Raw genomic sequence first — 13,174 nt, forward strand, 5'->3', positions numbered from 1 at the left:
ATGATAGGAGGCGGATTCGGTCGGCAGACGAAGACGCCACTGCAGTCGGGCGTGGAAATGTCGCCGATGTCCGGGCAACGCACGCACCCCATCGCCTACCTGAGCCCCTATCAGAACAAGTGGGTGATCAAAGCGCGCGTGCTCAGTAAGTCGGCCGTGAAGACTTGGAGCAATGCGCGCGGAGAAGGCAAGCTGTTCAGCATGGACCTGGCCGATGAGAGCGGAGAGATCCGCGTCACCGCCTTCCGCGACCAGGTCGACAAGTTCTATGACATGATTGAGGTCAGCAACATTCATCCACCAATTTCAATAACACCAGTACATTAATAAAAGCTCAGACAAATATTTGGGAGAGAAACAGTTTTGGGCTAATCCTGTTGATTCCATCCATATCATTTATATTTTTTTGTGAATGAATAAGAAACATTTTCATCAGTATAGATATTATATAGAAATATATCAGCTGGCAAATAAGATGAATGTAAAGGCGATTGGTTATTCACTATGGTTCAGTCACATGAAAAGTGTTGTAATCGTAGCGGCTTGAGAGTAGATAGAGTAATAGTTATTTTTCGCTCGCCATAGTGCAGCCAATCTGATTTCCTCTTCACTAGCCGATCTTTACCTCTTGATTCAACCATCTATAATCAATAATATAATCATGTATAATCTTGTATCAACTATAATCTGGGTTTCACCATCCAACTATAACAGTAACTTAAGATTTTTTAAATTAGGGTTGTACTGGTGACCCTCTGGGTTGGAGAACTCGCTCAAAATCTGTTGTATTGTAAATCTGGGTTACATCATCTAACTATAACAGTAACTTACGATTTTTTTAATTAGGATTATACTAGTGACCCTCTGGGTTGGAGAACTCGCTCAATATCTGTTGTATTGTAATTTTTAGAACCCCTAACCTTAAATTATACAGAGTTGATGAAAATCATGGAAAAAGCTGAATATTTCTTTTAAACAAGAATAATTTTCCGGTAGGTTTCATTGGAGAGCCTATTTGAAATGAAAAATTACTCTGTCGCTTTAGCTTTAACATCTTTAACCGACCCCCATATGAATCCAAATTCATTTTTTTAATTGAGGTGGTCATGTGATACATGATTTCGATACAGAGTTCCAAGATAAAATAAATGGCGAAAACCGCATATTGATATCTCAACCCTTATCAGTTTGTTGATGTTAAAGTGGTAAATTAGGTTGTGTATTAACCAGCTGAAATCATGTGTCAGTGCATGAAGGACTGTTTGTGTGATATCATAGAGAAACAAGCTATTGTTTCTCTATGGTGTTATCTCCCAAATAGCCTCAGCTGATGTTATGAATGGAAAACTGTTAAACTGTTGTAATTATTACATGTAATGGATTTCTTCAGCTGACCAAGTCACAACAATTTTTTTTCATGCACTTTCAATGTTATTTTATATCCTGAAAAAGGACGAAGGAGTGAATCAATTTTTCTGTCCAACAAACTTGACCTGTAAAAAGGTTCGAAGAATAGGTGTTCAAAATTTGAAGCTGATTGATCAATTCTTTCTAAAGCTATTGTAGAACATACAAACAGACTGACATTGACTTTGGCCTTCAGTAAGTCAAAAGTGAGAACTCGCAAACACTCGTTCATTTAATCAAATCAAATTTATTGTTAGTTTTACAATGTACAATGCACACAAATTTTAGTCAATATTATATTGAAAATTTGCTACCTAACCCTCTGTGATATTAGTTGTTTATTCATCAAATGATTACTTCTTGATGATTAGGTGATAAAAAGAAATACTATTTTTATGAATTTGGGAGAAATCAATGATGATATGAAAAACATTTCTTAATTAATCAAATAATATTTCAGTAGATTGGATTCAGATTATTTAAAAGCGATGGCATTTGAAAAATTTGCCAGAACATTACGCTTTGATGGATAATTAAAACTTTGTGGCTCCGCTAGTTACTAATTATAAGCTTCTCGCTGATTCGGAGCACAACTGGGATCGCATTCCATTTAGAATCGAGCACTAGTCCATTCTCATGCTCACCTTTGCCCCAGCACAAGCCTGAGATATGTGGACATCACATTCATCAAACCAAATCTATAAATCTTATCTTCAACGCCAGAAACTTGGAAACAAGTGAAAAAAGCAATTCCTTTTCACATTCATCTCTATTATTTTTCGAAAAATGATTTGGAAATTTTGGGTGAGGTTAGCTTATTAAATAGGGTATTGCTGCCTAGAAAATGGGATTGTCTGTATCTGTTAAATTACTTGTCCGAGAAGCTCTTGGATAAAACGCAATTAAAATTGATGATTGGTGATTCACATTTTGTGTATAGAATTAAATGAGATTGAATTGGATAACTTTTATTACTTCAAGCCATGAGATTAATTGCTTTGATATTTCAGTAGACAGATTTACGCTTTATGCGTTTAAGCAATAAGTCTTCATTGATTTTTTATGTAATTAGAAAATGCTTAATATAATATTATTATCAATTTAATGGGGTTTCCAGTTAATTAAATAATAACTTTCATTTTCCACAGGTAAATAAAGTATATTTGATCAGCCGTTGTCAGCTGAAGCAGGCCAACAAGAAATTCACCAGTTTGAAAAACGACTACGAGATGACTTGCACGTCAGAAACCAGAATCGAGCCCTGCACTGAAGACTGCGGTGACATCCCCAAAATGAAATTCAACTTCACATCGTTGGTTGCTCTGCAAGAAGCACCTTTAGAGAACTCTGTAGGTTAGTATCCTTTATCCGTAATAGGAGGGCTATAATTTGTAACAGAAATATATCATTTTTTAGCTGAAAAATATGAGTATATGATACTTTCTAAATGTATTTGGAAGTATGCCGAACTGCTTCGACAGCCAAATAATTCAGACTTGAATTTTTAAATTCAAATTATCAAAAATCATTAGGCCTCAGAAATAAATTAGCATTCTCCCATCAAAATTGTTTACGTTCATCGTGTTATATTTACTTGAAATCGTCAAGAAATGTATAAGTGTAGTGCTTAATAAAATGTTTCAGAAATAGGCCAAGCTTTAAGGGGGTTAACTTGATTATTTAAGTGATAAATTGGTAATACAATCGTTGAAAGATTTAAATAACTTAATACTACAGATGAAATGTTGAGTAATTCAATGCATTTTTAAATTCATGAACACATAAGAAGTCGGGGTCTGATGGGTCAGATTGGGGGTTAAATTACTGAATTTGCATAATTTTGTTGAATCAATTATTTTTGACTAATTGTATTATAGACTAGAACTGAAGTTGAAAGTGATTTCTGTATGGTCGGTCTGCTTTGTGACCAATCATCACGTACAGTCAAACGCGGTTGTTGCATTATTAAGCGGTTTTGTTGTGTGTTATCAGGAAATCAAATTAACGTTTTTGTTTTACATAGGTTCATTCAATATTTGTGGAACATTAATTACTGTTACAGATGTGATTGGAGTTTGCAAGAGAGTTGGTGATCTCGCCACAGTAATCCAAAGAACAACCAACAAAGAGCTGAAGAAGAGGGATATTGAGTTGGTCGACAACTCTCTCTCATCGGTGAGTCTTTTCTCATCATTCAATACTCACCTTTTGATCAAATATTGCGTTCTAGTGAACGGTAGATGGTTGAGTGAAATTCAACAAGGTTAATCGAGTGATTTCTTCCAATATTGTATAGAGAGTCTGATTTGTATACGATGATGAGGCGGCAAGCTAAGAAAGGTCAACAAGCTGTTCACTGTTCACTTACCAAAATTGAATAATCAAATAGTCTATACTTAACTTTAGACGTCTAGAGAGTAACCTCTTGAACTCCAGCTTACAATTTGAGTCCAAGAAATATTTGCATCAGTACATTTCATGGCTAAAGACCTCTGGCTAGTTAAGCAATAAGGTGCACCATAACAATTTCTAATTTGTAGTCTTCAGTCTGAACACAATACCACATAGATTAAATATCATAGTTGTTTGGGATCCACATAGATTAAATATCATCATAGTTTGGGATCCAACTTTGGGGGATGTGCCTGTAAAAGTAACATCAATATGATACAGAAATTTCAAATAAAGTTTTTAGGGATATAGTGAACGCTCCTCGCTACACCAGAAACAATGACTTGCGTAGAGATCTACGCATTCCATTTGTGTCCAGTCGATTTGTCCTGCGGCATGAGTCGAGACTCCATCATCATGTCAACCCTGAGGCAAGCCAGCTACACTACAGAATGAAAATCTTACCAGGAGGGTGATGAGAAGGAAACCTGTTGAACTAGTTCAAAATCATTCTGTTTTAGTGTATGCTGACTATTTTATTTTTACCGCTCTCATAATCTCAGAACTACTTGGGTCATCAATGGATGAACTCAAAGTTTTATAGTTTTTCAAAATGTAAGATTTATAGTGAAATGAAAATTAATGGTTAATTTCTAAGACTAGTTTTAATGACAATCAACATAAAAAATAATTATTATTATAATTGTTCAGACATGAAGATTTTAGAAATACCCTTTCAACCGTCAACATTTAAAAATCCTAGTTTTTGTTGTTTTTGAGTGAAAATGAACTTAATTTCAGAAAATTAAAGAATAACCCTATTTCGGACCTTTGAAATGTTATCTAAATTTGGGAGAGAAATATGTCGAGGAATACCCTTAGTTTTTCTATCCTGGTCAGTGCTTTCTTGTAAAAATAAAAAATTAATTAATTGTACAAAAATTATTAACAACTTGTTAATAAAAAATATTTAGACAAAAGAAATCTTCTTTTTTCGAATAAAATAAATCTTTAAAGTAACAATATAAAGCTTATAATAATAATATCGAGTGACCTGGCTAGCTCAGGTCTGGTGTCAGAGTTTTCAGGTCGCAACTGATCAATTTCAGAGCCTCTGACATGACCTAACGACTGCTTTTTAGGCAGCCGGGACCGACAGCTTAACGTGTCCGTCCGAAACACGGGAGTAGCCCGAGAAAAATATCTTGCCCGGTCTGGAATTCGAACCCTCTAGATCATGAAGCCAGCTTCTAATGAAATCGACTACGGCCACTCCCGTAAAGCTGATGATTGATTGTTTCAGATAAGTGTTACATTATGGAACAATGATGCGGAAAACTTCGAAGTTAACGGCGGCGAGCCGATTGTGGCGATCAGACAGGCGGGTCTGTCGGACTTTGGCGGCGGCCGATCGCTGAGCGTGCGCGCCAGCTCCAACATTCAGATCAACCCCGACATTCCAGAGGCGCACAAACTGCGAGGCTGGTACGACGCGCTGTCTCACGACGCCAAGTTCAACAGCCTGTCTGCCAGAGGGGGAGCTATGGATGGTACGTACCATCATTTCCAATTATTTATAAATTCATTAAATTGTTTATTGATGCATTCATAATGATGCGCAAATCATATGAATAAATGGGAAAGGTAAAAGATAGTCTCTACCCAAAACGGTAGACACTATCAATTTCCTCGGTAGCTGATAGTGAACTCATTAAAGGCTTGAAATCAGCGTTGTAACATTTAAATACTAAATCAACAGATTTCTTTCAAAATGTAGTTTTATATATTTTTTACAATGGTAAACCCTCCAGCCAAAAGCTATTTATTTGCGGATGATGTGTGTGTTTTTGTGAGCTTGTCCACAGTAGTTCCCTTCCCAGTAGTCAAGCATCCCAGCACTTGGCTAATTATTTGATTGATAGCTGGTGTAATACAAATTTATTATGCATCAACTCTTGATTATCAGTTGGTAGTTCATAGTCATTACACTAGAAATAATGGTAATTTGACTACTTATCGGTGTACCTATTCTAGTACACAAAAAAATTCTATTTTTCCGTAAAATTGTTTAAATCACTTCCTGAACATCTCAGAAATATGGAGAATGGAACTTTTAAAAATCACATAAAAAGTTTATTAGCAGCTTACCCTTTAAACAAGATTTCTATACATTAGCCAGGAATATTGGGTTATAAGTTGAAAATCAGGTAACATATTATTATCATAGGGTACTGATAGTGTATTATTTTGTTTATACATTTAACTCTTTTATTGTATCTGAAGACCTCAGATATGGATGGCTGCAATAAAGTTTCTATTCTATTCTAATCGATACATTTTATCGTCAGTCGCTTTTGATTTTCGCCAGTTTCGAATAATCGTTACAATGTCATCACAAGTTCAGATTTAGTGAGAACCTTCTACACATTGAGATTTTGCTCAATATTCTAATCAAGTTACATTGTTTCTATTTCATTTGTTGTTTCGTTTCACAGGAGGAATGTTTAATAGCAAGGCCATTACCCTCAAGGAAGCCAAGAATCAAAACACTGATTCCGATAAAGCTGAATTCTTCAGTGCATTCGCCCATGTTATGCACATTCGTACTGAAAATGTTTGCTACAAAGCTTGTCCGTCTTCAGAATGCAATAAGAAAGTGAGTATGGGATGTCATTTCTACTTGTAAAAAATAGATCGTTACGGTTAATTGAGAATTGATTATAAGCTGTACAGATTGTATTCAGATTATTAGATGCATTAAAACTCAACCTGACGTTGGATATCTGAAAAAGTAAAAATGCTACTAAATTAACTAAAGAAGTGTTGATTTAAAGAACAAACTCGAATAATAGGCTTCTCATTCTCAATTAGAAATGAAAATCACTTACAGTTTCTATCCAAAATAATATTTTTTTATGTTAGAGACCGTAATGGCAACTTTATACTTGTAAAATTACATTACATAATTGTAAAATTCAGAATCCGAATGAATGGAGATGAAAATGGGATTTCTCTAGACTTGCGTTCAACTGTCTGTCAGGTTGGTTTGCTTCTTATTGTATTGGATTAAATATGAATGGTTTAGTATTAAAATTATATTTGATTATTTTTATTACAGGTTGTTGATTTGAATACAGGAGAATATCGGTGTGAAAAATGTAACAGAGCATCTCCAAACTTCAAATACCGTCTACTGATCAATGTAAGTGGAAGCCTGATGCTTTAGTCTCTGCTTCATTCTTGCCATCACCCACCTACAATCGCAGTCATTTGGGCAGACAACATCAACTATGTTCAGTACACAATGATTTTAGAGCTCTTACTCTAGTGCTTTCATACTCTAGTGGCATATTTTTCGAAAAGAATAAGTCATCCAACTTAATTATAGTGTATAGATTATTAATCAGATCGGATCTTGATCTGAGAATCAAAATAATATATTCTATTCAAAATAAACTGAATCGGCTGTTTGAAATCCATACATGCAATAAGTAGTTTTTATTCAAAAGTAAGTAACTTATTCTGAGTCTAAAATGATTTAATGTTGAGTACAATATTAAGCAAAGGTATTCGCAGACTTGAATATTCAGGCCTCATTTATTTATGATCAAGCATGCTTACTCGGATTGGTCACGCATACTCGGATTGCCTTACAATAGCAGTATGCTATAAGAATCATTACGTTAGATATCAATAAGCTAATCGTTAACCTTTGCTATCAACTACTTGAAAATAGTTTATGAATGAGTTTCTGTAAGTATTGCTTCTGTTGTGTATTTAAGTATTTGTATGTTCTGTGATCTATTATTTTAGTAGGCCTATATATTATGTTTATATTACAGATTTTCTGATGTATATATTTTGTAAATTGTTTTTATGATAGAATGCATTACTATTAAGTATCACAGTCTGATCAACTACTGATCTATCGTACAAATCACAGACCCTACAGTCGTTAATGGAAAGGACAGAAAACAGTTACATGTAATTCGCGGTAGTATGCTTATAATAATGACTCATAAATCAGCTATTAATTACTGCTAGACTCGTAAAACCCAGTCCACAATGCTTCAATTCAAACTGAATCTCGTACTGTGATTTTTTAGTTCAGAATTGATTTGCTACTTTTTCTAGTGCGACAAAGGTCTGACAAAGACGTAAGGTGACTTCTGTGAATCGGCCTTGTTGCTCCAAGATTCATTGTCACACGCGCAAGTTTGTTTAAATCGTCTCTCGACTCCCAGTATACATTATTGGTGAAAAGTTGAAACTTTTTAATATCCCTGTTACAAGGATAATTCGACAATATCTTTTATTGGGGATCCTATTTATATAAAAAACTACTTTTCTGTCGCTTCAAAATGTTGGTTCACCATCTTGGAACCGCCAGCTTGAATTCAACTTCATTTTTTTAAATGGTAAGGTGGTTGTGTAATACATTACGAAACAGAATTTCAAGAGAAAATGAATGGCGAAAACCGCACATCGATATCTCAAATCGTTTCATCCACATTCAAAAATATTATTAATAAATCATACAAAAATAAAATAAATGAGTACGGTACATAGAAAATAGAAAAACTCTAAACTATCAAATTTCACTTTTTTAAGTGTCAGTAAACACTTATAGTGTGTTATGTTTTTGAAGGGACGGATTTAAGAATCCAAAGATTCAAAGAACCTCACACATCAACCGAAGCTTATTGTGTGTCCCAAGTATGTTACTTGGGTAAACCAATACCTGTGTCCTTCACAAGATACAGGAGTTTTTTCCATATACTAACATCCCATTCATCATCTGGTTGCTTGCAGCCAAACAGAGCCCTTCTCCTAGCCGCAAGTCTTTTGCAATTCTGTATCAATAGTAAAATCTACTCGCATATTTAACAGTTTGAACAGAAAATTTTGATCTGTCTGATTTTTATGTGCTAATTTATTTAATTTTTGTATGGTTTATTGGCATTGTTAAATGCGAATAACTTTGAAACTGTTTGAGATATCGATGTGCGGTTTTCGCCATTCATTTTCTTTTGAAATTCTGTATCGATATCATGTATCATATGACCAACTTCTCATTTTAAAAAATTAAGTTTGATGGCGGTTCCAAGGTGACGAACTTTTGAAGCGACAGAAAAGAAGTTTTTATACAAATGGGATCCCCAATGAAACATATTGTCGAATTATCCTTGTAACAGAAATGTCAAGTTGTTTCCATATTTTTCACCAATCGCCATGTACAATTGATGAATGTTTGGTGTATGCTTGTTTTGATTGAATGTTGATTTGAATTGCAGATGCAGATAGCGGACATCTCGGATGCGCAGTGGGTGAGTGCGTTCCAGGATGTGGCCGAGCTGCTACTGAACACAACAGCTGATGACGTCGGTAACATGCTCAGTGACGAGAAAGCCATCGAACAGCTGTTCCAGGTGCCGCTCTTTTCATGCTACAACATTCGCCTGCGATCCAAGGTCGAAACGTTCAATGTAAGTTACATTACACTATTTTCGAATTAACTACTTACTCTTTGCATTATAATAATTATTGTATCGTAATTTTTAGCTACAGTCGCAGATCGAATTTAATTCATTTGAATAATTGCCTTTATTTAGGGCGGAGTTAGGACTCTAGGTCCTCTCTGCCACACAACCCTAAAGATCTGTGAAACTATGGAGATAGAAACGCAAGATAATCTATTGTCATATTCACTTTGAAAAGTCAGCTTTGGTTGGAAGAAAAGCATTCGTGTTACTATTATAATGAATGCTGACCCTTTGAACTGAATCTCACTGTACGAAAGAATGTATTACGAAGGTCATTTTTGTCAACCTCCGATCGGCCATAAATAAAAGAGGAATATATATATATATATATTATATATATATATATATATATATATATATATATATATATATTATATATATATATATATATATATATAGCACTTAACAGAAAACACTTTAAAGTTAGATAGATTAAAAACACTTGAAAACTTACATTTAAACGAGAATTTTCGGGGGCTGGGCCCCCTTTGTCAATCAACCCCTAGGCACTAGGCACTTCACTTTCGGTTGATTGACAAAGGGGGCCCAGCCCCCGAAAATTCTCGTTTAAATGTAAGTTTTTAAGTGTTTTTAATCTATCCGTGTCGTGGGTATCCTGTTTATATATATATATATAATGGAATAGTTTTTACACTAAAGTTACTATGTGTCTCAACGATAAAAGCCTAATGAAACATAACTTCCATTTGTAATTCTGTGGCGTTGTTGGTAGCACGCGTGACACATGAATAAGAAGTTGCGGGTTCGAGACCAATCAAACTTTTTTGCTAAGATTTTTCAACTCAGATGTAGATTATCCAGGAAATTTTGACGATATAATAAATAATTATTCTACTTTTTATGTTTCCTGGACACAAGGAGATTGCATTTTACAACACTAAATCATCCCCGGTGCAAAGCTGATGACCTGCTAGTACTGTATAATTATAAATTGTGTTTCATGGCAAATAAATCTTTTTTGTATTTAGTTTTTGGAAAATAAAAAATACATTCAAATTTTAAATATAATGCAAAATGCATTGTGTCGAAGACACAAGCTGTAAGACTCACGTAGAAGTAGAAGGTGATGGAAAATTTCTATTGCAGCTAGCCCACCAAAGCAATAAGCAGCTCACAACTAGCAACATTGAATAAGCAATATTTATAACAGTGTATTAATTTTTCCAACAGATACCTTGAAAAGTGACTATTAGGCCTACTCGACTGATTACAGTACGCAAAGAACTATTTTATCGCGCTAGTGCGTTGGCTGGCAGAATTACTAAAATGATTTATAGGATTCCATAGCTTTCGTGAACATTATTAATAAATTATCATTAACCTGACTCCTGAGCATGACTGATGAAGAGAATGAGATTATTGGTAGAACGAAGTTTGCCGGGCCACCTACTATTTTGATGATTATTTATTATTTACATTTTTATACTTTCAATACTAGACTTAATAAATCGAGATCGGTCTGAATGATTTTCTATGAAAGATTTTATCAAAAAATGCATTATTATATTAAATATTCTACGTTCATTAAAAAAAACTTGAATTGATAAATTTGAGAAAACAATCATTAACTTATTATTTCTTCATCTAAAATTAACTCACCACTTCAAATATTTTTATTTATTTAGTCTCTTAATCCAGTCTTTCGTTGACGTAAAATAACGATCTATTCCTTTTATTTCAGGACGAAATGAGACGGAAAGTGGTTGTTGTTTCCATGAAACCAGTAGATAATGGAGAGTATGCCAAGTTCTTATTGAAAGAGCTCCAAGAAATGACAGGTGTTAGCACAAGTAATTGAAAAGTGAAAATAACTCTTCCAAAGAAAAACATTTGAATTCACTACATTTGATCATTTCCTCAATTCAACTCTATTTTTTCTTAAATAATGCTCATATCCTATCTTTCTCTCTCTCTCTCTTTCTCTCTCGCGTCATAATTGTTAACCTTGTTTGAAAGAAAGGGGTTTTAAGTTATACCTTTTACAGTCCTCCTTTTTCTTGAGTGATTTTTATTTTTCTGTAGTATCCAAGTAACTGAGATCTCAGTTCTGTAACCATGAAATCTGGATTCATTTCCTTCGAAAATTGTATGTATGCCACGGAGAGGAATTTTATTATTTAATAATCTTATTTGTAATATCGGGACAAGAAAGAATCTCACCCTCTATTGTCCTTTTACAAAATTGAAAATAAAGTAGCATAGCCTCAAGTAAGATAGGTAATATACTCCACAATGCCAACTAAATAATGAATAATAATTGAAGAGAGAAGGACGAGAAGAAGCTATTGCTTTATTAGAACATTCTATAATTTTTACATACTTTAAATTTTACTTGAAACTATTCACACGTTATACCCACAAGTTGAAAGTTACTCTTGAATGTTTCTATATATTTTTCAGAACTCATGTACAACATGGGATTAATAGCAGTTACTGTAGCTGCATTGCTTAAACATTTAACTACTGTATTGTTATTATTGGCATGTTGATTCAATTTTTGTATTCAGTACTTTATTCAATATTTTCAGTATCCAATTATATTATAGATCAAATCAATATGACTTTGTACATATTTTCAGAATCGAAACTATATTATAAGCAAGTCATATTTTGCATTTTGTATTTGTTAACATTTATTATGTAATAAAATATAGTTTCACAAATTAACCAATTCAGTGAGATAACCCTCATTTAAAGATTTACAAGTATTTTGACATCAACCGTCGATTATTTTGATTAGTGTGACATTTTCAGTTAGCAGGTGACGTCATAATCATGATCGGCGGGCATAGACTCATACCAATACCTACTATTACTTCAGGCCCCACAACTAATTAATGACGTCATAGCATGTAGATTCTTCCTAGAATCATAGTAGTTTTTACTAGCTCATCATTGTATGCTCTCCAACTTTTGTTGCTATATCGGTTTTTATTGAGTGAAATAATATTTAAACTACCTATTAAAGACATTTGTATTTTATTAAATAACAATTTTATTAAAATAAAAACACTTTATTCGACTAATGCTATAATTTCCTCATACTTTCAGCTTGATAGACATATTTGATTCAGTGATAGAGATAGTGATGAATTCATCTCAACCAAAAATACCTATTAACAGCCTGTATCAGAATAAGAGGAGAGGTAAAGCAAAGGTAAACCAAATCAGAGGTAAATCATTTTCTGGAAAGAGGCTCCCACAGACTTTGATCACAATAAATCTGTGGTTACAGAGAAACCTATTATGAGAATGTTTTCCAGTTAGGTAAAACCTTTCCATCTTATAATGTTATGGACAGTTCTAAAACTTGCATTTACTTTTTAATTCATTCAGTTCTTTCGCACTTCATTTACACTGATCTTCTACATTCCAATTACACTGTTATTTTACACATTATTTATAGTCCAGTCAAAGATTATAGAGGGAAAAGTTGGGAAGACAAATTTTTACCCCGCAGTTCTGTTTAGGGTAGTAAGGAGGTGAACATATCAAAAGTTCCCACCCCTAACCCTTGTGCTAAGGGGGTGGGGGTGGTTTAAAGGTACCATTTTTTGGTTTCTCGCATGAAACTCAAAAACTATGTATCCTAAGGACTTGACTGTCATATAACAAATTAAAGCTTACATAATTTCCTAAAATAACTTTGTTTATATCTCCTCTAGTTTCCGAGGTATCCGCTATTGAAAGTGTGACATTTTTGAAAAAACACGTTTGCCATCAATTTTTTTCTGTTTTTGCTCTCATAATTTTTTTAAAACCGATGGGAAAAATCCAAGCTGATTATGAGCTCATAGGCATTGAATTCTCTT

General features: G+C 33.9%; 1 protein-coding gene across 1 annotated transcript; it reads left to right on the forward strand.

Annotated features, from left to right (window-relative positions):
- LOC120349749 (replication protein A 70 kDa DNA-binding subunit-like) lies at positions 1–12,033 on the forward strand. The gene is made up of 8 exons (XM_039420315.1): positions 1–282; positions 2,556–2,760; positions 3,470–3,582; positions 5,102–5,348; positions 6,294–6,454; positions 6,917–7,000; positions 9,093–9,284; positions 11,044–12,033. Exons 1-8 carry the CDS (start codon positions 1–3, stop codon positions 11,158–11,160), a joined length of 1,401 nt encoding a protein of 466 aa, XP_039276249.1. The 3' UTR covers positions 11,161–12,033.
- The last annotated feature ends 1,141 nt before the right edge of the window (positions 12,034–13,174 follow it).

Source organism: Nilaparvata lugens, chromosome 2, assembly GCF_014356525.2.
Source record: "Nilaparvata lugens isolate BPH chromosome 2, ASM1435652v1, whole genome shotgun sequence".
Lineage (NCBI taxonomy): Eukaryota > Metazoa > Arthropoda > Insecta > Hemiptera > Delphacidae > Nilaparvata > Nilaparvata lugens.